At 37.7% G+C, this 26,171-nt stretch overlaps 5 protein-coding genes across 5 annotated transcripts; 3 read left to right on the forward strand and 2 right to left on the reverse strand.

Moving 5' to 3' along the window:
* Nucleotides 1–422: 422 nt before the first annotated feature.
* MONOS_9527 (putative Folate-sensitive fragile site protein) lies at nt 423–1,680 on the forward strand. Its single transcript, XM_067880036.1, has 2 exons — nt 423–448; nt 506–1,680. The coding sequence occupies exon 2, from the start codon at nt 520–522 to the stop codon at nt 1,576–1,578; it is 1,059 nt and encodes a 352-aa protein (XP_067734252.1). The 5' UTR covers nt 423–448; nt 506–519; the 3' UTR covers nt 1,579–1,680.
* Nucleotides 1,666–14,878, reverse strand: MONOS_9528 (uncharacterized protein; the record flags this gene model as incomplete). Its single annotated transcript, XM_067880037.1, has 2 exons — nt 1,666–14,453; nt 14,537–14,878. The coding sequence occupies 2 exons, from the start codon at nt 14,876–14,878 to the stop codon at nt 1,824–1,826; spliced, it is 12,972 nt and encodes a 4,323-aa protein (XP_067734253.1). The 3' UTR covers nt 1,666–1,823.
* Nucleotides 14,879–14,990: 112 nt separating this feature from the next.
* On the reverse strand, nt 14,991–17,556 carry MONOS_9529 (putative RhoGAP domain). The gene is made up of 2 exons (XM_067880038.1): nt 15,612–17,556; nt 14,991–15,499 (listed from the first exon to the last, which is right to left on the reverse strand). The coding sequence occupies exons 1-2, from the start codon at nt 17,541–17,543 to the stop codon at nt 15,236–15,238; spliced, it is 2,196 nt and encodes a 731-aa protein (XP_067734254.1). The 5' UTR covers nt 17,544–17,556; the 3' UTR covers nt 14,991–15,235.
* A 2,973-nt stretch (nt 17,557–20,529) lies between these two features.
* On the forward strand, nt 20,530–22,774 carry MONOS_10136 (uncharacterized protein; the record flags this gene model as incomplete). Its single annotated transcript, XM_067862553.1, has 4 exons — nt 20,530–21,821; nt 21,970–22,102; nt 22,285–22,486; nt 22,541–22,774. 3 exons carry the CDS (start codon nt 20,530–20,532, stop codon nt 22,483–22,485), a joined length of 1,626 nt encoding a protein of 541 aa, XP_067734255.1. The 3' UTR covers nt 22,486; nt 22,541–22,774.
* A 992-nt stretch (nt 22,775–23,766) lies between these two features.
* MONOS_10137 (uncharacterized protein) lies at nt 23,767–26,105 on the forward strand (the record flags this gene model as incomplete). The annotated part of the gene is made up of 1 exon (XM_067862554.1): nt 23,767–26,105. One exon carries the CDS (start codon nt 23,767–23,769, stop codon nt 25,654–25,656), a length of 1,890 nt encoding a protein of 629 aa, XP_067734256.1. The 3' UTR covers nt 25,657–26,105.
* Nucleotides 26,106–26,171: the final 66 nt, after the last annotated feature.

Consider the following 26,171-nt stretch of genomic DNA (forward strand, 5'->3'; position numbering starts at 1 on the left):
ATCAGACGGCGGAAGCGGAGGTTCTAAATAAAATACAGGTAAAACGGAAAAGGTATTCAATATTTTATTTTTGCTCAAATTTACACACTTTTCAGACTGAAAAGATAAGTTCAATATTTTCGAAATATATTTCAAGATGAACAAACTAAGGAAGAAGAGATATAACTGCAAAAACAGGCTGCGGCAGAAATTCAAGATCTTCTTTCGAAAAAGAATCTTTGGGAGATAAAGTTGTAAATTTTATTTTATTAAAGAAGAACACACAAATCAATTGAAATTCAAAATCTTTTTTCATTCCAAGTTCATACGCAAATTTTGAAAATGCTTCTGGATCTGAAGGTAAAGGATTCCAAGTACGTTCTGTATCTTTTTCCAAAGACATGCTCATTAAAAAATATTGAAAAATGTTAATTGATCAAAACATAATAGAATATAGTCAAATAATAATGTTTGGTTTTTTTTTCTTTATGGCAGGTTCATCAGTTTTTCTTCGTTAATTGTTGAGTTTAAATAAAAGTTATGAATCCAAAAGATAAACATAGAGATGATGAATCTTTTGGATTGACTGAACAAATGGGCAGAAAGCAAGATGAAACCATTCAAGAAGAGAGTGATGCGGCAAAAACAAAAAAATTACATCTTAGAAAACAGCATATTATTCGCATGGATGCTTACAGCAGACATTTGAAGTATCTGAAAGATTATTACATTGCAGAAGGAAAACCACTACCAACTTTTAATCAAAAAATGAAGACAGATTTCGATGTTTTGAAGGAAACTTACAGATTCATTCGCAACGAAGAAGATGACGCGCTGGATACTTGGGAAACAAGATTAGCACAAACTTATTACAAGAAATTATTTCGGGAATATTGTATTGTTGATCTTTCTGGATATAAAACTAGAAAAATAGGAATGAGGTGGAGAACCGAAGGTGAAGTGATCGAAGGAAAAGGACAATTTGTATGCGGCGAAAAAAAGTGCTCGAGAATGCACGATCTGACAAGTTATGAGGTTCCTTTTAGATATGAAGAAGATGGAAAAGTGAAAGATGCTTTAGTGAAAGTCAGATTATGCGATAAGTGTGCTTTGAAAATGTGGCCAAATTTGAAATCGCAACTTAAAGAAAGAAGAAGGCAAAGAAGGAAAGAAAGAAAACGAATTAAAGAACAAAGTTTGGATAATGAAAAGCTGAATAATTCAGAAGACGAAGAGACTTCAGATGAAAAGAGGAGACTTGCTGAGGGAAAAGGTGATAAAGATCATGCTCTTTCAAAAGAAAAAAGAAAACGAGCAAGAGAAGATGAAGAAGATGAAGAAGACGATGCTTATTCAGAGAAAAGCAAACGATCAAAAGTTGTTTCAACAGAAAATGAATTGAGTGACTTTGACAGCAATAGTGAAACGCATAAAGAACGATATCAAGTTGAAGACAAGAATGATAGAGAAGAAGAAGAGGAGGAAGAGGAAGAAGAGAAAATTAAAGATGAAGAAAAGCGTATTTGGTCTGCTCCGGTCGAAAAAATACATACTCGAGAAGATGATTTTTCTTCATATTTTGAGGGAATGTTTTTATAATTATCCAGCAAAAGGATATTCCTAACACAATTTTTCGTAATTATTTTTCGTTATCTTTTTGTGCCATTATGATGAAGCAATAGGAAATAAAAGTCATTTACAGTTCCATTGTTTTATTGAGTTCAATTACTCGAAATAAAAAACATTTTTAAAAAGGATACAAAAGTGAAGAAGGATGAGGATCAAAATGATAAATAGAAAACATAAATTAATCTTTATTTTTATAAAAAAAATTCGAATTTCTCTTAATCGCTGTCGTCATCCGAATCGTCTGAGTCATCGGAGTCATCTGAGCTATCTGAATCATCGCTGCTGTCTGAGTCTTCAGAATCGTCTGAATCGTCTGACCCTTCCGAATCATCAGAGTCATCCGAATCATCTGAATCGTCTGAATCGTCGCTGTCATCAGAATCGTCTGAGTCTTCGTCACTGTCATCGTCGGATTCAGAATCAGAGTCGCTCTCTTCTTTTTTGCTTTTCTTCCCCTTTTTGCCTTTTTTATCTTTTTTGTCTTTTTTGTCTTTTTTAGTATCTTTCTCTTCCTTTTCTTTCTTCGCATCTTCCTTTAATCTTTCTTTTTCTTTCTTTTCAAGTTCAATTGCTTTTGTTGATCCAATCGTCGGAATGTCTTCATCATCTTCTTCCGCTACAGGAACGGAAAACGGGAGAAAAGATTTTTTTGTACTTATTTCTGGCTTGGCTTTCTTCCAAGCTTCTGTAGCCATCAGCATTGACAATCCAACACTTAAGTCAACATCACCATCAGTTTCTGATTTTCCATCTTTTGAAGCAGATGATTTGCGAAGCCCGCCTAACATGGATTCGGTTGCCATCAAAAGGCTAAGTCCAGCAATTCCTTTAATGCCTGCACCTTCCTTCAACTGCTCCTGTTTCATTGCTTGGCTTGCTAGTAAAAGCATCAGCCCGCCCATTTTTTCTAAAGCTTCTGGTTCAATTGTAGAATCTGGCTGAAGCGAAGATGATGAGCTTTCCGTTTCTTCTTCTTCAATTGGCGCAACACCTCTCACTCCCATAAACACAACCTTTGCTCCTTCTTCTGCCCATTTCATTGCTTCTGTTGTTGATGCAAAATTGTCTGTAGTTCTTCCTTTCTCCAAGCACAGCCACAATTGCTCTGAACCTTTTGCGCTGTGCTTCGCTTTTGATGATGAAGAATTGCTGGACTCCGAAGAAGTTTCTGAATGATCAACAGCTTCACAATTCCATGGACGATATGGCTTTCTCTTCATTATTTCCTTCTTTCCTTTCTTCTTATCTTTCCCTTTCTTTGTATCCTTCTCCTTTTCTTTCTCTTTATCCTCTTCCTCTTCCTTCTTTCCAAGCAAACAGCAACTACATTTAGCCATGCCATATGAAACATTAAACTTCCTCCTTTTTGTCTTCAGATGCTCTAACTTCATCTTTTTCTTCTTTGCCTCCTTTTTCAACGCTTTCTCTTCCTCTTTCCTCTTCTTCTTCATCGCAGCTATCTCAACAGATGTGTGGCAATGACATTTAACCTTGCAAACAGCGCAAATTCCATCTCCTTTTCCACCGCACAGCCAGCACGGAGGACACTCAAAGAGTGACATTTCCAATAAATCTTCGTCAGTATCCTTTTTGTCAGATGAAGATGTTGCTGATGATGACTTGTCTTCGCTTTTTACAACATCTGAATGCGATCGAGCAAATGATAAGCAAATGCCCTGTTGAAGACAGTGAATTGAGCTCCACAACTTTTCTGCTTTAGCTTTTTTGCTAAGATTAGATTCTGTTTTAGAGTCAGATTCTGCAGCTGGAGCAGAGGAAATGGAGCTTATAAATACTTGATTGAAATTCGACACCTTAAACGCATCACATGTTATACTCTCTGTTTTGAGTGTCTTCTTCACTTCGTCTTCAGATAATGAATTCACTCCATTCTTTTCAACTTTCTGCTGCCAGCTTTTCAGCCATTCACCGCGATAACACATTGGACGGAATGTAGTATTGTCTTTCGGAGCAGCAGATGGTTGAGCAACTTTCCTCCTGAACATTATCTTTACCGAATTTGACTGAGAGTCTGGATAGATAATACGAGGAACACGAGACTTTCCTCGTGATGCTTCGTTCGCTGGTGCAGCTTCTGATGAAAGCAAGCTCAGAGCTTGAAGAAGGATCTTTTCGTCGCACTTTTCAGTGATAACAATTGAATCGAATGAATAAAGAGAGCAAGGCATGTCTGTGATTCCGCATGTTGTACGCATCACATTCATTCCAAATGGCATTCCACCAACCACATCATAGAAGGCCAGTGCATGAGAAGACGTTTCTCCTTTCTTTTTATCTCCTTTTTCTTTTGATCGAAGTGAATATGGCTGTATCTTTGCGTTCTTTCCGAATTTGTTAGCTTTCTTGACAAATTCGTCAAAGCAGAGCGTTGAGCAGCATTGCAGAACAACACCACCAGGTGCAACTGCATCAGACAGAAGCGAAGTCAAAAAGAATGAATCGTTTCCAACAATAAGCACACGATCGCCGCTCGATGAGTTCATCATTGAAAGCATAGACAGCATCACACGTGGTTCAGTCATCACCTGCTTCTTTTCGTTGAACGTTGTTTTTGCTGTCCACGATTCGTCCATTCCTTTCATATACTCTTTCACCCATTTTGCTGAATGATATTCTTTAAGATTGTTCATAAACTTCTGAGCAAGAGATGGGAACTCAACTCTACGTAACAATTTTATTTCATTCTCAATAAGAGCGATTTCTTCTGGTGGCATCTTTGAATCATTTTGATTGTTTTCCTTTACAGTCTTTCTCAGCACTTGAAGTTTTGTTTCCACTGATTGGTTGGTTTCATCCAAATAAGTATTTGATTTATTCTCAATATCATTCCAGAATGCAAGAATTTCAAGCTTTTTCAATGATTTATTCTTTGGCAGATGGCTAAACGTTTCCGATGCTTCGTTATCTTGGAAGTAGCATGGGAGAATTTCCCATCTAAGCGGACCTTTCTTTGCTTGACTTGCATGAGCGACTGGAACAGAAGTTGAAGATGATGAAGAAGTTGGTTTTTCTTCTGATTCGGAATCATCCTTCTTTCCCTTCTTCTTCTTCTTCTTCTTCTTCAAAGTCACTGATGGATCAATCTCCCAAATAAGCCTTGGATCAAACGGAATCTCTGGATGTTTGAATGCGGAAGTGGAAACGCTTGTTCCCTTCACCTTGTTCTGCAACTTTCCGGTGCTCATGTCGCACTCCATAATTTCATCGTCATCGAAAGGCACTCTCACAACTGATGTTCCTTTGCAATGAAGCAATGGAACAAGAATGTCTTTCTTTCCTTTAGAAGCCTTTTTGGACAATGCTTTAAACTCTTCACGTGACACTATTGCAAAGAAAGCAATGCGATTTGATTTATTCTTTGATGAACCCTCTTCCTCTTCTTCGCACGAGCAGCTCATTGAACAATCATTGAAATCGCACCACTCTTTGCATTCTTCGCATTTGAAGCGATTCTTTTCACTTTGAACAAATGAACGAGACATAAGGGGAACTTGGCAAGAAGGACACTCAACAATTCCCATTGTATGGCAAACTGTGCATAATTGGAAGCAAACTGTTGTAGCTACTCCAAAGAAGTTGTCCTTCCAGCCAGAAATGAAGCCGTCCGTAATCAATGTTGATTCGTCTTTTTGTTTCTTATTCTTAGTAAGTGCTGATGTTGCATCGCCTTCTGCTGTTTCCGCATCCTCAGCGACTGCAACTTTGCTTTCTTTATCTGTAGTTTCTTTTTGGGCTTTATTGGAAGCATAATCAATTCCAAAATCGCTTCCGCAAAGTGAAGATTCCAAAGCCATAACACGCTGAGCGCTCGCAACTCCAGATTCTGGAACGCCACCAAGAGAAGCAATGCCAACGATTGAAGACACGAAATCTCTCAGATGCCCCTTTGCCACGATTGATGGCATCCATGCAAGTCTATTCATGACATTGAGAGCATCTCTGTGCAAGCGAGATAGCACAAGTGAGCTTGTTGCCCACAAAAGTGCGTCATCTCCCGTTGGTGCATCAGACTTACCGAATGTTTTCGCATACAATCCAAATTGTGCCTTGTGCAAGTAAACAATATCTACAACACTTTTCACCAGCTCTGTTCCAAAGAATTCTTCATCTCCATCTCCTTCAGCAGAAGATGCAGAACCTCCGATTGTTGATGAGAGAATGCTGAGACAACCAGAAGGAACAACAGCTATCTCAGTCGGATTTGATTCAAATGATACAGAAACAAGAGGATTTCCATTGTCAACGCGGACAACTCTTCCTCTCTCTCCGCTGCTGTTCTCAATAACATACGCTCCAACCGAAAGACCAATCTCTTTCTCCCATCCAACGATGCCTAAAGAGGCTTCGCCAACAATAATTCCTTCAATGGCTTCAGTGAGATTTATTGGTTGTTGAGATTTCGAGATTGGACTTGGAGAAGATGAGCCTTCAGGTGATGCTAATTCAGCTCCTGACACTTCCTTCAGCCATGGGAATGCCACTTTAATGCATGAAGGAAGACGAATAATTTGAGTAGAAATTTTCTTCTTCACCAGAGACACCCATTCTGCAAATATTTTTTTAGAATTTTCTGTTTCTGGATGGACAGTTGCATCTTTTCCAGTTATGAGAAGAGAGCGAATCGCATCAAGCGCAACGTTGCAGATGTGTTGTGTAGAACTTGCCATTTCAAGTCGGTAAGGAATGGCTAAGATGGTGTGAAGGCATTCCTTAAAGCATTGAAGGCGAATGTTACTGATGTATTTTTTTTTCTCATCTGCTCCTGAGCTTGCATTATCAAGAGATGACACACTCATTGCAGATGGAGATAGAGAAAGCTCTGGTTCTGGTGAAGGCGGAGTCAACAATGAAAAGGCTGCATCAGCAGATGCTGAAGAAGAAGATGATGATGATGACGAAGACGAAGAAGAAGCAGAAGCTGACGAAGATACAGAAGAAGATGCTGATGCTGAAGCAGATGATGACTTTGAAGATTCATCCTCCAACTTCAACTCTTTCATTCTCGTTTCAAGCCATTGTTTACCAGAATCAATTGTTTCGTCGTCCAAATCGAATAGCTGTTGCATTTCGGATAAGATTGGTGATGACGAAAGAGAAGAAAACAGTTTCTGTTGCTCCAAATACATTAAAACAACATTGTTCATTGAAGACTCTTCAAGCGATGACTCCGCTCCTGAAAGAGTGAACAATGTTGAAGACAACAATGCTTTCACCAATTTCATTTGCTCTGTTTCAATCGCTGGCGAAGATTCTGATCCAATAAGGAACTGGATTCTTCCGAACAAAGGAAGATTTGATAATGTCATAAGAACATCAAGCACATTCAATTTGCATCCACATACGGACACAGTTGAAGCTGTAGTTGATGGAGAGGCGCAGATAATCAGATGAGGCAAAGCAGTTATTGCAGCTCTTTGAATCCTAACCGTTCCTACGCAAGCAAGTGTGGCTATGTTCGATAGGATTTTCGCAGCTGATGCCTCATCGCGGATGAGTGTTGTGCACACACCTTCGATCTCGCAGCTGGCGTACGCAACAAACGACGCCACAGCAAAGGCAAATGAGTCGTCGATTGGTTCCATCAGTTTCGAAGAAATTGATTCGTGTTGCTCTTCTGCCTTTGACTCTTCGCTTGCTTCTTCACCTTCTGAAAGTTCGTGCTGAGCAGATCCCTTTTTCACCTTCCACAACGACAAGAATTTGCGCTGTTCAGCTGACTTTTGTGTTTTGTCTCTTTGCATTTCATCTGATGCAATTCCAATGCAAACGCCAAGACAATCGCAGACGCTCTTTTGAATTGCATCCAGCGAACCATCTTCAACGTCCAGTTCTTCAAACACCCACAACAGCACTACTCTCAGTAAAGACAAGGCTGAGAGACGAAGCTGATTGAATTCAGGAATAGAGATTGGAGGAAGCGTAATTATTGAAGTGATCAATGATATAAGTTTAGATAAATTGAAGGGTGATGAGCTTGCTTTCAGAAGATGCTCAGATGCTTCAAAGCCTCCAACGAAGGTGGATAGCAACGATGAAATGATAGCACAGTTAATGATGTTTTGTGATGATGGAACTGGATTTGTTTTGAGTGTGTTGACTAAATCAAACAGCTGGATGAGAGTGGAGTAAAGTTCTTGGTGTGCAGATGCTGCCTCCTTTGCAAGTTTTCCTGAGAGTTCAATCCCATTAGAGATGCCGCTAATGTCTGCAATGCTCCACATTGTGCTCATCGAACGGCAGAGCTCGCACTGTGACAAATCAGCAAACAAACGCGATGGGACTTTGCTTCCTGACTGCTTGAAAACAGACGCCAGCTGGTTCAATGCATAGCATCTCATACGAGCAGCCAAACGAGCAAACAGCACGCTTCTCACAAATTGCACACTCGAAACTTCTCTGCAGAAGTTAAGAATTGTTCTGAGCTCATCTTGCTTTTCATCAACAGATTTTGATTTCCAGTCTTTTGCTCTTTCATTCGCCTCTGCATCTGATTCGCATGATGTGAAGTTAGCATTCTGTGTTACGAGAAAAGCTCTCCGCAAAACTTCATCTCTCAAAATCGACAATGAATCCTTTCCTTTTCCTTGAGCACTCATAATGAGTGCGCCTACCGCATGAGTGCACAAGCGCCACATTTGCAGAAGCTCAGGATCGATTGTCTGTTTTGGTCCAGGTGAGGAAAGCGCTCCCAAGCTGAATGGCGAAGAGGCAAACGACGCAGACGATGGAGACGAGGCCATTTTCTCTACCGATGCCAGCACATCTTTGTTCCACGAGCATCCAGCGCCGAGCAATGCAGAAAGAGCAGAGACTCCAACTATTCTTCCTTTCTGGCTCATGCCAAGCGGAGGAGCAGCTTTCATCAATGTGTCAATGACTGACTTTGTGGGTGATGCATCGGTCGATGCAGTAAGCAGAGAAGCAATTGTCGGAGGAAGACGCAACTTTGGATTGGTTGAAGCATTCAACTTACGACGAGCTGATTCAATCACTTCCACAAGATCACAATCAGACAGAGCGATCAATTCTTGGAACGTTATTGGAAGGTTGCATTGTCCTTTGCATTCATCCAATGCCTGTGGGAATGTTGGGTCTGCAACTCCGCTCTTCTTTTGTATGAGTTCTTGCTTCTCTTTTTGCTGTCTATTAAGAAGCTCTCGCACTTCCTTTTCAAGGAGCTGTGCAAATTCTTCGTTGAGACCTTGTTTAAATAAATTGATTGATGTGGCTTCATTTTCTTCATCAACAACCAAAGCACATTGATAGAACGATCCTTTCCACTCCACGCCTGACTTAGCTGCAGCAGCAATCATCTCCATTGTGGCTGGAGGCACCGCAACTGGGCCGGTTGAGCTAGCTGCCACTCCAACTTTTGGAGGAACAGAAGACGATGATGAGGACGATGAAGATGAGGACGAAGATGATCCTGTATGTGGAGGAAGAACAACCATTCTTCCCTTTTCGATGTTTCCACCAAAGCTGCGAAGGCCAGCTCTTCTTCGTCTGTTAATAATCGATTCACGGCGGCGTTTCTCTTCCATCAGGCTGATGACGCTGAATGCAGAAGAAAACAGTGAAGTAGATGCAGAGGAAACAGATCCTTGTTTGTTTGTCATTCCAACAAGAGTCAATGCCAAGCTGCTTGCAACTGTTGACATGTGATGAGGGAACTCTGTAAACCATGTGGCATGAGGACCTTGAATCGGAATAATTGGCATAACAGTAAGTTCAACTCCCCATTCAGCAGCAAGACCAGCAGTTCCAATCGTCGAAGCGAATTCAACAACCAAAGCAGGGCTCATTACGATTACAGAAGGTGCGGAAGAATCAGCAGCAGGGAAAGATGACTGTGAGTATTCGTGGAGAAGTGCTCCCAATTCAACTTTGTCGATGCTCAAATTATCTTTGTCATTTGTCTTTGAGTCATCTTTAGTTTTTCCCTTTGACTGCAATGCTTCTCTTTCCTCCAAAACTTTTGCCCAAGTCGAGTTTTCCCATTCCAAACTTGTTGCCCCCTTGTGAAGAGGAGGAATGATTCCTCCTTTTTGTTGCTTGTTTTGTGACGTCATCGGCTCTTGGCTATCGTCTCGCTTTGGAACTGCTTCGTATATCTTCAACGAGCATCCTGTTGCTGTCTTGCATTTTTTATTGAAATTAATACGATATCCGATAGTTCCAGGAACATAAACAACTCTCTTCCACTCTTCTGATTTGCGATGAGGATGGTCGCTTTCCACCACAATTCCTTCTCCGCTCTCAGCAACTGCAGACTTCGAGTTGTTCTCGTTTAGCTGTGCGGCCTGTCTGAGATGGAGCACCTCTTCGTTCGTCACCTGCTCTCCCCAGCTGCTCAGCTGGTTGCCTCCAGTTGCCTCAAACAATGTTTGGATAGCTTCGTTGAACTCACGCAGCAAATCCAAAACGGGGCGAAGAAAGATTTCAGCAACTGTAGATGATGCGCGCATGGCATAGATCACAGACAGAAGTGGGCGGCAAAGATGGCAGACAAGCGTGTCGCGAAGAGCGTTCATAACTTCTTCTCTTTGTGGATCTGTCATTGAGGCGATTCCCTTCAATTCCACTTTAACTGACTGCAAGAGCTCGATTGATGATGTCAAAACTCTCTTTGCATAAATAACAAAGTATGGAAACATTCCATTAAATGAAACATCCAAATCTTCGACAGTTGTTTTTGATTCTGCAATTGCAGAAGCAACTGCCGATGAAGATGAGGAAACAGATGCTGACGAATCTTTCTTTGATTTTGGCTGCTCTTCTTTTCCTTCTAAATCATCCCCTGAATTTTCGTCTGCATTCTTTGGTGCTTTCGGAATAACTCTGAAAAAGAGCGAAAATAGCTTCTTCTGCAGCACTTCCAGAATAGGGCCAACTGTTGTCTTAACATCAGCATTATTCTCTGATTCATAACTGTTCTTGCTTTGTTCCGACGATGAAGCTGCTTCCTTTGAATTCCTCGAGCACACATCGGAGATTGTTTCTTTCACTTTGCGCTCTCCGTATTCCTTCTCCACATTTATCAATGCATTCCAAACTTGGATCAATTGGTCGCGTCCGCGCCACCCCAACCAGCGAACAAGCGGATGCCTTGTAGACAGAATAGTTCGAATTCTGTCTGTTCTTGGATCCGATAGCATAGAAAGCAGAAGGGCAGACAGACGGGAAGAAGAACCAGACGAAGAAAACACTCGAGCTGACAATGAAACGTTTGACTCGTTTGTGGAATGGTCCTTTGAAGATGTTGATGACATGGAGATTCCTGTATTCAGGCTTTTCGTTCTACCGCTGACAATGTCCGCAAGCGATGCAAGTGCTTTCGATGGTGTGTTGAATTCGAGTGTAGTGATCAGCGATGAATCAATTGCAGCATCAATAATCTGCGATGAAGCGCCAGCAATAACGCATTTGGGCATCATTTTTTTGCATTCGCTTTTCTCGCAATCTTTTGCTTTTATTTCAGATAAAATCTTCTCTCGCAATTCTGAAAAGCAGGTGATAACATTTTCAATTGCCAAAACAAGTCGTGATTTATGAGGATCAACAAAGCCACAAGTTGCGCTGCTCATTCCAGAAAGCGAAAGGAATCGGAGATTCAGCTGCACCACAGAAAGAACGGATAAGAGAGATGCGCATATTCCTTGTGCGACTGTTGTTCCTCCGGAGCAAACAGCACTAACTGTCTGACTCACGTTTTTAAGGAGATTGACTGATGTGGCCATCTCTCTAAACATGTACTCAGTCAGGTCAACACCGAATGGAATAAACAAAGGCAGTATCTTTCCTTCTCCAGGTCCGCTGATAACACTTGAAGATGATTCGCTTGAACCTCCCAATGCATTTGCTCCGTTGTTAGTCGTGCCAAACCAACAGGAAGCGCTCAACTCTCCAATTGAGCTCAGAATGGACGAAGCCAAAAGAAGACGGATGGAATCTTCCTTCCAATTTGGCACGTTGCTTGTGTTATCTGAAGCAGAAGTAGACTTTACGCATTCGCAAGCAGTCTTAATGGCAGCATCAAACAAGTCGCGACTGTTCATCCGTTGCTGAGTCTTTGAGGAACATGTGCATTTTCCCTCTTCTTTGCACTCGTCTTGATTCAAGAGCCAAGGCTGGCTCTGCACAAAAGCAGGGACTGCTGTTCCCGTTTGATTAATCACTTTCATAATATTGTGCATTATTTTTCCTTTGTTCTCTTCATCTTCTGACGCAACTGGTGTATCTGACAAAAGAGATGTTCGGGAACTAACCATCACAAAGTTGTTGTGAGATCTATCATAGCACAAGGCTCCTTCATCCATTCCATCAACGATTTTCCATCCAAGTGAAGTGCATGGCTTTCCTGTTTCCTCCTCTTCCTCATCATCATCATCATCATCATCATCATCAGATTCCTCTCCATCTCTTGGTTCTTTTGCAAGAGCATCTTTAAGCTTTGCATAGACCGAATTTTCACATGCTTTTGAATCTAAATCTGTCACATCAGACACATTGCACCCACAAAGGCACCGCAGAATGTGTCTCTTCTTCTTTTTATTCTTTTTTTCTTCGTCACTTAAAACTTCGCTACTCAAATCAAACTGGATCATCTCTGCAACTACCAATTTCTTTATAGCTTTTTCATCATCTTCTTCAATCGATAAAGAAGCATGTGAATCGCTGCTTCCTTTGCATATCATTCCAATTGTTGCTCCGTTGCAAAACACTCTTCCGCTAAAGAGATCGCCAATAGTCACATAATTGTTGGAAACAACAGCAGAAGATGTTGACGACGCATCGATAAGCCTCATGCTGTGCCCTTGCTGATGGAGCTGGTTTGTTCTTCCACCCATGGCGCATGACTCACACATAATAAACTCCTCTTTGTCACCTGAATAAATCTGGTTGCATCGATCGCAAATAAATAAGCGCCCGTTTGGAGAAATCTCTTCGTCGCACAGTTTGCATTTCACGCTTTTCAACGCACTTTGTCTTGATAATGCCATGCTTCCTCTGACGTCGATAAGATGACGCCTAACCAGCATCCAGTGGTTTGCAGGGTCAAATACGTGCACAACAATAAAAGGCACCTCCTCGTTCGAACTTGCACTGACAGGATCCATTCTCAGTGTGCCAATGTGATACACGTACTGTCCATCGCTCTTCATCACTGCGAATGCAAAGTGGCCCATCTTGCGGATCTGCTTGCCGCTAATGCAGCCTGTCTTCTTTGATTTCGATCCTTCTTCGTCCTCTGATTCGTTGTCAGTGTCTTCTTCGTATTCCTCAATCCCTGACACGTCTTCTTCTTCGTCTTCTTTCTCATCCTTATCCTCTTTGTTCGTTTCTGATTCAAGCTTGATAGAAACAGCTGCCGTAGCTTTCTTGACAGGAGTGTCAAAAAGAGATGCTTTCTTCTTCTTTTCTTTCTTCTTCTTTTTTAATGAACTGTCAGAGTCATCATCTGAATTTGATTCGTCATCAGATGAATCATCATCATCATCATCATCACTTTCATCTTCGCTGTCATCATCGTCTTCGCTATCGTCTTCTTTTTTTGAATCGTCTTCATCATTCTTTTTGTCCGATTCTTCAGAAGTTTTTCCTTCGTCTTGTGCTTTCTTTGCTGCAGAGTCTGCTCTGCCTCTTCCACTTTCCTTTCCGCCAAGATAATACCTCAAAAAGGGATAGTCCCCGCACAGCTCACCAACAACTTTGAACAGGTCAGGTAATTCTATTGTTTCTCCTTCGATCACTTTTGCTTGCTCTTCTCCTTCAGACGCGTTCTCTTGAAGATTCACTTTGCTCAAAAGTGCCAACTGCTCGGAGTCATAAACAGAAATAACACACTGCCGTTCAGAATTGTTCTCTCCGTTTTCTTTTGTATTCGCTTTATTGTTCTTTTGACGAACTTTTCCTGTTGTTGTCCTGTGCACCACGCAGATTCTCCGCTGAGGATAAGTCAAAGCAAATAGTCCACATTCTGATCCTATTTTCCTCTCTGATGTGGTGCTTCCCTCAAATAGATCGATGCCTCCTTCAGACTCTCCTTCTTTGTCGTCCTCCTTCCTTGCTGTATACTCGCGTCCAGCAAGTGTGCCTTCTTGGCCTGTACCGAAACGTCTGATAACAGCATCTCCACACAACACAAATAAATATTTTCCATCGCAGGCAACTGAAAGAATTTCTCTTTGCTTTAATTTTCCTTTTTCTTCTTTTGCTCTCTGGCTTCCGGATTCTTTATGTTGTAGAATAGCACCCGATGAAAACGCCAATTCTGCGGATGTCCACTCAGATTTTGCTTTCGTGTCAAAAGGATAAGATCCATGCTGTTTTGTTAATTTTGAAATGCTTTCCCAAATTCCCCCTATCTCAATTACGCTTTTCTTTTGGCTTTTTTCATTGACTATCTTTGTTCCTTGCTCTTGAGATGACGATTGAGTTGACATTAACAGTTCGTTTGCTGCTTCGAGAAGATATTGAACTCGTCCACTTGAAATTCCAAGAGCAACAAGAACAGCGACAGCATCCAAGCAATCCAGATTGCCTGTTGTTGCGCTTTGATTCTTGCGACGCTCATGGCGAAACCATGTAACCATCTCACCAATCCCTTTATAAACGCTGTACATTTGAGGTGAAAGTGATTGTGATGATAGAGAACCAACGGCTTTGTACATTGATTGAAGAACAGTTTGGCCAACTTCTGGAGATGCAATGCTTAATGCTTTTGCAAGGCCACAACATAGATTCAAAGCCATTTCAACCGAACTTTGCGTTCCCTGACCTTGGGGCATTGTTGGTTCAACAACGAGTTTTGGAGGCTCTTCGATCTAAGTTCAAAAAATCATTCCAAAATATTCAAAAGAAAATGAATCATAAAGAACAATGATAGCAACAAGAAAATAATGCAAACTGTTTCTTCCATTTCTTTTCTCGTTTGAACGCCAATTCGACTTAATAATTCGGATCTCATTGAATATAACTCCGAAAATTGAGCCATTTCAGGTGCTTGTGCAATCAAAGCCTTGCTAAATTCTTCTGTTCCTATATATTTCCCGATTAAATAACTAAAATTCTCGAAATCCTTTGCGGAAAATGCTTGTTGATTTGGCATTAAATCCACTTCGCTTTCGCTCACAGCACGAAATGGACTTGTCTCAAATTTTTCACGAAGAAAATCTTCATCGAAAATGCTCTCTGTTCCAATTGAGAGCAATGATTTTTCATCGTTAACGTTACTTGAAATATTACCCATGACAAATTAGTCACAGTAACAATTAAGGGAAATGAATATTTTTGGTGTTATGTTTGCAAAGAACGCTTATTATTGAAATAAATAAATGTATATATTATTTCAAAGCATATTCATTGATATTCATTTAAAACTTTCGCTCTATTTTTAAAATTATAGGAAATTGATCAATTGAATTACAAGAAAAAGAAGAATAAAAAAGATCTATTTGAAATGAATTCCAGCGTTTCGATTTATACAATTACGAGTTTCACACATCTCAAACTTAAGATTTCAAGTGAAATGGAAAGTCTTAGTTATTCGACAATAATTACAAATAAATTATTAATTTCAACAGATTAATCAAAACTAAAAAAAAAATTATCGATATAATTTCATCCCCTGAAGGCAATATTGCCACCTTGTGCTATCATCGATTTGTCTGAATCTGTCTTCTTCATCTGGAGAAATAGCAAGGCAATATATGATATCCTGAACAGCACGTTTAGCTCTCTCAGCAAATAATCCGAAATCTTTGAGCGTAATTGACTTGTCTGCATCTGGATGGAACAGCAGAGGAGCAAATGTGTATGCAAGTTGCGTGACATTCGAAAGAAATTGTGCTTCGGCTTTGTCAAATGCCATCTGTAAAAGCAAATTGTTAATAAAAAAAAATTGAGATTTATGAAAAAGGAAACATTAAAATGTGATAATGAAATAATTGGCTTAATGTGATGAATAACAAAAGGTTTCAAACTCTTCTCAGAAAGCGAATAAGATATTTCAAAGTGTAAAAATTCATGTTTGGTGTGTGTGTCTCTATGATCGTGCATGTGTTGATTGCAGACTCTGAGTTTCTGATCCTTTTGTGAAGTGCAGCTGGAATCAATGGCTCAGACAGCCCGCGCAGCCAGTTCTTCAGCAGCGTCGCGATCGTCGTGGCAGGCACAGCGCCCGAGTCGTCTGCGGTATTTGCGTCTTTCCACTCAGAAACGAAGTAATTCCCCGTGTTTGCCATCTTCTTTGCATGTGCAACTTGAGAAGGATTGCCAGAAATCGCAAAGAGAGCAGTGATGTCTTTGGATGTCGCATTCGGCGGAACAACAATTGAATTGCAAAGAACTGCTAAAATCTGAGGAATAATCATTGTCTTCAAAGGGATATGAAGTGGAGGCACAAGCTGACGTGGTTCAAACGAGTTGTCAGAAATGTATGAGGATGCAGGCTCATTCTCGTTGCGAGCTTCTCCTCTTGCTTCAACGCCAGAAGACTCAATTTGCAGAGCTGAATCAGTATTCTCTCCATCGACTTTCTTTTCTTCCGCCTCTTCCTCTGCGTGTGTCTGCTCTTTTTCCTCAATTGGCGCAGTTGGTGGTGCTTCGCTAGGCGGAAGAGGGCGGCGATGTTTGAGTCGCTTGTGCTGAGTGCTGTCGCCAGATGACAACGTTTCTTTAGATGACTCTGTCAGATTGTCACCCTCATCCATTGAACTGTTATCTCTTTCTTTTTGTGCCTCTTCAAATGCCTCTGCTTCTCTTTTGCTTCTTTCTTCTTCTTCCGCTTGCCTCATTGCTTTTTCTCTCTCCGCTCTAAGCTTCTCTTTTCTTTCTCTTTGTTCGACCGCCATCTTCATTGCTTTCTCTTCATCATATAATTCTTCAGTGTAAATCTGCCAACAATATATTTCATCAAGCCAAGTATCAAAAACTCGAGGTATTAAAACATTTATCGGTAATACATCTAATTGTGCATCCATGTTTAAACTTATCGGTTTATCCTCTTTTATTGAATTGCTGATCTCTGCATTATCTTTTGAATCCTTTTTGGATTTATTATTCAAATTCTGTGCATCGGATGAACCTCCAGCAACAACACGGGGATCAACGCTCACACTCCATCCTCCAATTGAAAGTCCAGTGTAAATTTTTGATAAACTCATGGTTAATAAAAAATACTTTAATGAGACAAATGGGGTTCGAAATTGGGAATTTGACGACCCCGTACCAGAAGAAGCGCTTTTTGTATTTGAATTATCTTGACCTTTTAGAATTCTTCGTTCAACTTGTTGTTGCGTATTTATAGCATTAATTAGGCAAGGCTCAAGTTTAGGAGTTGGTAGAATGCATGATAGTAAAAGCGACATTAATCTCCAACCAATCAAAGTGGACTCTGTACTTGGGTTGTCAGAAACTTGCCTTAAAATTTGGCAAATGGATTCATCCCGCAGTTCAGGTATTTTGACAGCTCTTGTTATAAACATATTCACATGCTGTTTGATTGAAAATTTTGCTGGAGCATCTTTCATAATGCACAGTAAATCCATGAATTGAGCTTTTCCTTCACTTTTCAAAAACTCATGGTTCAAATCAGGCATTCTTAAAAGAGCTTTTTTTAAAGGCTCGGTTGAATGAGTCAATAGTTTTGCAAGGGGAATAACCTTATTAAATCCTTTTGTATGTGTCGTAAATAATTCTTTGGCGAAATTCGTAAAGGAATGTTCGCTAACCTTTTCATCAAGAGATTCGTCAATTTCTCCTAAAAAAATAATATCTGGTCTTCCAACAAAAATGCTATCTTCTATTGTTCGTCTTCCTGGCTGATCAGAAAATACAATACTTGGAGCTATATATGCGATATCTTTCACCGGAACTTCTATGTTCGGTGAAAGCGAAAATGTTTCTTGTTCCATCCAATTTTATATTGGTTATATGATCTTTTTTTAAAGGATTATTTACGAACAAATTTCAGATGTTTGTCATTGTCATTATGGAAGCACAAAAAAACATGTGGGAATGATTGAAGAATAGGCGATATTGTTATCATAGTGAAAATTTATTTTCAAAAGTCGTTCATTGATAAAAGAAAAAACAAAAAATATTGTATCTTATCGTTGAGCAACGGTTTCTTTATTCATTTTCAATATCGCTCATGAAAAAGCCATTTTTTTGTATTGATTGGGTTCACGAAAATAAAACAAATTAGATTTTGTCAATAAATCATTCAAAACCTTTAACATTTTTTTCTATAAACAAAAGGGACATAATATTTGACTTCAGACATTTTCATTGAATAATTATGCATATGCGATGAACTTTTTGTGATCAGAAAATTAGAAATAAATATGTTGATTTTTTGAAATACGTTTGGTGTAACAAAACATAATGTTATTATATCAATGATGTTTGTTAACAGATATGAAAATCAAATTGTTTTTGAAATCTGGTTGAGTTTAAAAATGTTATAAGTGAAACAGTTTTTTCATGTTTTGTGCATAAAAAGCTTGAAAGTCCATATTTTCCCCCATTTGTTTTGCTCGTTTTTAACCAACTCTCTTTCTTTGTTTATTTTTAATTACAAGGTTATGAAACATGCATATCTTCGTTTTATTATTCGAAATGTTTTATGTTTTTGACATTTCATCATTTTTGACAAAAAATATGAAAAAATAATAATAATAAGCAACACATTTTTTGGATATTTAAAGTGATGTGCATGAAATGAAAAAGATTTATATAAAGGATTGGCCTGGTTAAAACTTTGTGATATGTTGTTGCTCAAGAAGCACAAATTAATTTTCGAAAAAGACAAATAAGCTTTTTTCAAATTTGGTTTAAATTGAAATGACTAATTGCTAAGAAAATCAACACATTATTATCTTATTGACATGATATCGCGGTAAATAATTCATGCAATCAAATAAAAGCAAAGAAATTTTCATTTTTTCATATTTTTTTTTTTAAATTGATTAAATGTCAAAAACATAAAACATTTCGAATAATAAAACGAAGATATGCATGTTTCATAACCTTGTAATTAAAAATAAACAAAGAAAGAGAGTTGGTTAAAAACGAGCAAAACAAATGGGGGAAAATATGGACTTTCAAGCTTTTTATGCACAAAACATGAAAAAACTGTTTCACTTATAACATTTTTAAACTCAACCAGATTTCAAAAACAATTTGATTTTCATATCTGTTAACAAACATCATTGATATAATAACATTATGTTTTGTTACACCAAACGTATTTCAAAAAATCAACATATTTATTTCTAATTTTCTGATCACAAAAAGTTCATCGCATATGCATAATTATTCAATGAAAATGTCTGAAGTCAAATATTTTGTCCCAAATGATCAAAAATAAATTAAAAAATTCTTTGATCTTCATCAAAAACAAAAATTGTTACTAAAAAATTTCTGTCCCGTCATAAATAGTTTAATAAAAAAATAAATGTTTGCCTTTTTAATTTTTATCATCTATTTCTTCTGTTTTAATGAACAAAAAAAATAACCGGATTTGTGAAAATGTTCGGGTTTATTAATCACCATACAGATATCGCATAAAATACCGGACAAGATCGATATCTTAATAACCGCAAGAAGACATTTTCTGACAATTTTCCTCAAAACACATCTCGTCAATACAAACTCATTTAAAAAACAAGACTTTCAAAATAGCTTCATTTGTGCTCAGAAAAAAATATTATTTGATTCCAAGAGAAACTTAAAATCCAATTTCATCGAGATTTTTAAAATAATTTTCTCTGAGCACAAATGAAGCTATTTTAAAAGTCTTGTTTTTTAAATGAGTTTGTATTGACGAGATGTGTTTTGAGGAAAATTGTCAGAAAATGTCTTCTTGCGGTTATTAAGATATCGATCTTGTCCGGTATTTTATGCGATATCTGTATATTTCATTTTTAATGAGCATAATTGATTGTTTTAACAATTTTCATTAGTATTTTTCATATGAATATATCTCTTCTTCAATAGAAAATGTTTATCTGTTTTTCATTATTACTTGTTAAAAATTTGCGAAAAAATAGTGATCACAAATGTAATTATTATTATTTATGACATGAATCAAACTGCTTTGTCTTATTCTCTAAAATGTCAGTCATTTAAAGTTTCTGAACATTTTGATTTTAAAAGATACATATATTCACAGAAAGAAATATTCAGTTGGAATAATATATCGGATGTATGACATTTCTTTTTAACTGACTTCATTTATTTAAATTGATAAAATAATTAACTTCAAATCAGGAGCCGTATAGCAAAACACTTACATCTTCATTATTATCGTTATCATTTTATCCATCTCTAAAAGTTCTTTCATTTTGTGGATGCCCTCGTGAAATCTTAATTGATAAATCAATTATTTCTTCTTTGTTGCATTTAATCTCGCACAGTAAAACTCTTGAAGTAATTGACCTTAGAGATTGTAATATATGCAGCGATGTAGCAGAAGCATTTTTTGAAACAATATGTTGTAATTCATCAATTAAACAACTTTTCATTTCTGGGAATTCTCTGGAAGAAAAAGCTTTGCTAAGCCTTTGCAACAGCATGACCAAGAATCCATCTTTGACTGTTTTAGATATTTCAAGAAATAAAGCTGTTTCAAGAAGTCAAATAACAACTCAGGCCTTTGGAATAACTTTTCCCCTGATGAACAATTTACATACACTTTGGATTTCATTGTCTTCTTTTCAAGTCGAACAACAAATTCATAATATTTCTAAACTTGCATCGCTTAAATCACTCGGATGGACATGCTCACGAATTGATGATAGGAATTTTGCATATTTTCTTCTTGAATTACCAGGAATTAAGCAATCTCCAATTGCAACGTTATTGAAACGGGTTCAGAACATACTATTAAAAGAGGAAATGGAAACTTTTGAGAGTTGTAAACAGGCAAATATTGAAATATCTTCATCAGAAAAACAATTCACAAAATCTTCAGAGATCACTTCTTCAACAGCTGCTGCCAAAAAAAAGCAATCATCATCTTCTTCTCCATCTTCTGTGCCGCGACCAATGAGCATGAGGGAGCGTATCCAAGAGCGCGAGAGACTGCGCATTGAAGCTGAACAAAAGGAAAAAGAAGAAAAAAGACTTCAACAGAGGTTGAAAGGCGTGCAAGTCAGTGAGGTTTTAAAAGTGATGAGATCCATTGAACAATACAAAGCAGGCAGCATCCAATCTATTGAAATCGATGATGCAGATGCAGAAGAAAAAGACGAGGAGAGCGCTGATGTTGAACAGAAGAAGGAAGGCCCGCCAATACAGCATCCTTCAATCATTACACAGAACTCTTCTCAACATGTTTCAAGAGCTGAACGTACAAGTCCTCTGATTGCTTCAAAGGCAGAGAAATCGAATGAGACAGCAACAACTTCAGATACGCAGCAGTCATCTCCACAGAAAAAGCATCGCTCACCGTCTCCATCTCGCACTCTCCAGACAGCGCCAAAAGGCGCAGCTCCATTTGCACATTTGTCTGCTTTGAACTTGTCTCACTCTTCAATCACTCCTTTGTCTGCTTCGTGCATCTTTCTCGCTCTCACAACGGATCTGCCCCTGATTTCTCTTTCTCTGTCTCACTGCCCCATATTCGCCAATTCAGCTTCAACTTCCGAAGATTGCCTGACAGACTGCCTCGTTTCAATGCTCCGAATGAATGTCTCCCTCATCAGCTTGGATCTCTCTTTCACTGGCATGCCCTCTCATTCTGCTCGTGCGATCATTGACACTCTGCAAGAGGGATACTGCCTTCAGCTCTCTTCTTTGTCGCTGGGAGGGAACAGAGGAGACGAAGGGTGGAACGACACGGACGTGGCAGAGCCGCTTCTGAGGCTTGTTGTTGATGGAGGCAGAGTCACTTCACCCGAAACATCATCATCCACTTCAGCGTCTCAATCATCCCAGTCATCTCATTCATCTCATTCACCACGTTCATCTTCATTTCTTTCACTTGGCTCAGATTCGTCTCCATTTCATTCTGACACTTCACCCCGTCTTTCGTCTCGAGCTGACTTGTATTTTGGCTCTTCAGCACCATCGCTGCTGCCAATGTGCGGTTTTCCAACTTCTCAGTCATTGCTTTTGCCAGAAGAAAAAAAAGAATGGAAAAGATGGTGGGACCGCTCTTTCCTCATCTCATTAGGCGATCTTTCAGAGTTTGCACTATTTATTTATTCTATTTTTTTAAATAATTTTTTTTCCTTAAATTTTTATTATATTTCTTTATGTTCACTTGCGAATTCAATCATGTGAATATCTTTTATTGGCTCAATCGTGTATAATCGAACACAAATGAAAATTCAGCTACTCTGCTTTTTCGGCATCGATGATTTCTCGCTTGGCTGATGCACTTCATCGAAATGAGCTGTTGCTAACACTCGCTGCAGATGCAACACTCACTCCATTTCACAAATTACAAATGGCATCAAAAAGAAAGGTGTGAAAAAGAAAAGACTTACAAAAGAAAAAGAGAAATATTTTAAAAAAAATTTTTTATTTGCGGCTTGGCTATTGAAACTTTTTTTTCTATAAAAATTTCTCATCCATTTGACAAATTAATGTTTTTTCGTATCATTTTTCCTTTTCGTAATTGAATAATCTTTTATGGTAACTTTTCAGGAAATCGAGAAAAGAAAGAGGCAGAAAGATCTTATTGCAGAAATTGAGCTTACCTCGCAACAAGTGCAAGCAATGTCTTCCTTTGCGCTACTCGAAAACGAAGCAGAAAAACAGAAAAAGCAAAAGAGACGATCTTCAACTGGGAGAAGTTCAAGGGCATCCAGTCGAATTTCAAGAAGAAGCATGTCTCCGAAAAAATGAAGTATGCATTAATTTTAATCGTGCAATTTTTTACAACAACTTTTATAAATATTAGTTATTATTTTGAAAAGTATTTCTGACAGAATAGAATCCCGAAAAAGAATGAACATTTTATTCCTTCAGAATAAAATTTATATTTCAATTCGAAGGCGCAGACAATAATTTATCAATGAAAAAATACATTTATAATAGATTGGAGATCATATCAGCAAAAAAATACAGTTAATTGTAACAAAATTTTTTGTTTTATGAATTTTGTTCCACTCTCTTCTTTCAAAGAATTTTTTTCGTTTTATTATATTTTTTTATTAAATATTGCACGATAATGTTAGAATTATAATCATACGATTGCAGAAAAGAATTGGAACAAATCATTAGATTTTTCATAAATGAAAAAATTCTGTTCCATTTTAATCGACAGCCCACAATTTTTATTTGTGAGAAATTTTCTTTTTTGATAATTATCTTTTGCTTTATGAAGAAAACAAATACTGCAAACGATAGCAGACGCATTAACGCGTATTTATTTCGAACCATTGCGGGAATTGTCTTTTCTTAAAAATGTCGAATTGAAATCATTCGCATTTTTTCTACAAGGAGATTATTTCTTTTTTAAAAGATATTCAGCCTTTTATATCATGAAAAAATTTCAAAGGTTTTCTGAAAATTCATTTTCTGCTTTAGACGGAGAGGAAGAAAATGCAGAAAAAGAAAAATCAATGCTACGCAAATTAACAAAGCAAATGCAACAAACAAATAAAGAAATTAATCTTTTTTCCAGATCATTACAGTCAGGTCTTATTTAAATTTTGATTTATCGATTCAATTATTTTGCTTATTACTGAAGAGAATCAGAAAAGGGAAAAATTCAAAAGAAATCGAGAAGTCAATGAAGTTGTTGACAAATTAATTTCAACGAGCAGCAAACCTAAAATTCATGATGAAAGAGTAAAAGACGTTGTTTCTAAGGCGCTTGCAGAAATTGAAATTGCAAACAAAAATGAGGAAGGCGAAACTTCTGATTATGTGACGAACACTTCCTCATCAAACAGTCAATATAAGCATTCTAAGTCGAATGATGCTGACAGCCAATCTGATTTGCAAGCAAAATTATTATTCAATTCTGAACCACTGTCGTCAGCTCCAAAATTTAAACATGACAATCCGGCAGTTCCTCGATCAGAAGTTTACACCAAAATAAAAAACCCTTCGAAAAACAATAAAAACTTCAATGATTCTTCTTTTAAATTTGATGACAAAATAAACAGTGATCTTTCTCGGATGCAAAAAGAGAAATCCAGACAATTGCTAAAGAAAAAATCGAAGACTTCAAATCCAACTCGATCGCACTCATTTATTCGTATCCCTTTACAAACAGAAATACGCAGACACAATTTGATAAAAAGATTTAAAAGAAAAGTTAATAAACTTAACAAGCAATTGAACAGTTTTTACGGACAAAAGAAAATATCAATTGACATTGGATGTCAAACTGATATTCAAATAGAAAAGAATCAAAGTTCAATCTCAAATGCAACAACTGAGCCGAAAAATGAAATAGAGCAACAAATAGATGAGCAGAAACTTATAACAACAGAAGGCATTGCCGATGATGAAGATTTTTCTATTTTATCGCCAATTATTGGAGATGAAGTTCGTTATAGCGATTCGTCAGCAAAAGATAACTTATTGTCTCAAGAGAACCCAGATTTTCATTCAACATTTGTGAAGCCTTCAACGACATCCAGACAGAATTCGTATCCCATACAAAAAGAGACCGAATACTTATCTGAAACGTGTTTGGATTCATCATCATTCACACTTTCTCAATTTTCATCAACCAGTACAAAAAATCAAACGCTTCTCGATCAAAATATATCGCCTTCAGCGTTAAATGAATCACATTTACAATCACAACAACCATTTGATAGATTATCAACGCATTCACCTTCAACTCATTCTTCTTTGAATTCAAATCTTTCAAACATTACTTCATCTTCAGACTCATCGGCTGCTTCAGATCTTTCAGAAAATGCAAGTAAAATCCCATCACAAACTGATTTTTTCCAACAACAACAAATGTTGCCGAAGCACATGGCTCCAATACACGTCAGTTCGGATGTTATTGCCACTCCGCTTCAACTTCCTCGACCGACAAATAACAAAGCTTCTTCACCTTCCTCTCAACTCTCTCCATCATCGTCATCATTTTCTGTTTCACAAAAAGAACTAAAAGCACAACTGCCATCTCCTTCTTTCTTTAATATTCATCTTACTCCTCTACCTCCACCGCCACCACCTCCTCCTTTTAATCTTTCCTATTTTACTTCCACATCTCTTCCTGATAAGAAATATACAGATTATTTTCCATTTCAGCAAAAGATTTCAATTGAAAGCTCACCATCTTCAATGAAGATTGCTTCTGATTCTTCTCATGATAATATCGAACCTTTGCCAACTACAAAATTAAATACACAAAATTTCAACACACGTAAAATTTATACAGATACCTCTTTTTCTGCTTCAACTTATTCGCCAAGTCATTCTGTAGAAAATACTCCAAATAATTTGAGCAATGAAAACACACTCAACAAAACCAAACATTCAGCTCCAGTCAATCATCTTCTTTATCCTTTGGATACACCCCCATCGGAAATGATCAAACGTGATCTATCGAAAAAAGCTCATCATCAAAACACTTCTTCCTTAATTCGCTCATCTTTTCAAACACTTCACAAAGAAAGAACAAACACCGGAACTCCGATGGTTGACTCATCTCTTCCTGAACAGAAACAAAGAAGAACTCGAGAAAGCATCTCAGAGCAAGAGGAACAGAAAAGTTTTGTTGACATCAATGAAAGCGATGACATTGCATCAGTTGAAAGAGAAATCGATAAGGGCTTTGCTGATTACGAAAATGAAGATGAATTATTTTTTGAATCAAAAGAAAAAAGGAAATACAGAAAATCAAATCCCCAATCGATGCAAAAAGAAGCTGATATTTTCAATGAGAAAGGAAAAGATTTTTCGAGTTATGAAGTCAAAGAAAGAATTACCGATTCAAATAGGAAGAAAAAGCAAGCAGAAGCCGAAAAGTTGCTGTGGCAAAAATGGAAAGAAAAAGAAGATGCATATTGGGATTCACAGTTTGCAGGCGGATCGTTTTTATGATTATACTTTTGATAGAGCGAATCTATTATGAGCAATTTTTTTGAAATTTCATTTCAAATTGAAAAATTTCATCTTGTAATATTTTGTAAAATAATACTTTTAATTTTTATTTTTATTCATTTGAATAAATGTTAAGTTCAAGTTTATTTTGCATTTGAGAGTGAAAATATGCAGACAAGATTTTTAAGTGAAAAACGTGATTAAAAATTTGGATGAGCTATTTCGAAACATCAATTGTGATTTTACGTATTGATCTTTCAATTTATGAAATCCATATTGATAAACTTTGTTTGAAAGTCGTTCGAAAACAAGAATAAATCTATTTTTCATTTCGATCATTTCATCTATCAATTTATCGGTTGCAGTGAGTTTGCGTTTGAAATGACGATGAATTAGACAAAAACTCCATTTTTCCATTTCAAACAATTTGTTAGACTGGCTGTTTCCATGATAATTTTGTTTCAAAGCAAGAATGTCAAAATTGAAGAATGAGCAAATTCCATATTTTAGTTGGA

The sequence above is a fragment of the Monocercomonoides exilis genome (assembly GCF_001643675.1).
Source record: "Monocercomonoides exilis strain PA203 chromosome Unknown scaffold5-2102611, whole genome shotgun sequence".
In the NCBI taxonomy this organism is placed as follows: domain Eukaryota; phylum Preaxostyla; order Oxymonadida; family Polymastigidae; genus Monocercomonoides; species Monocercomonoides exilis.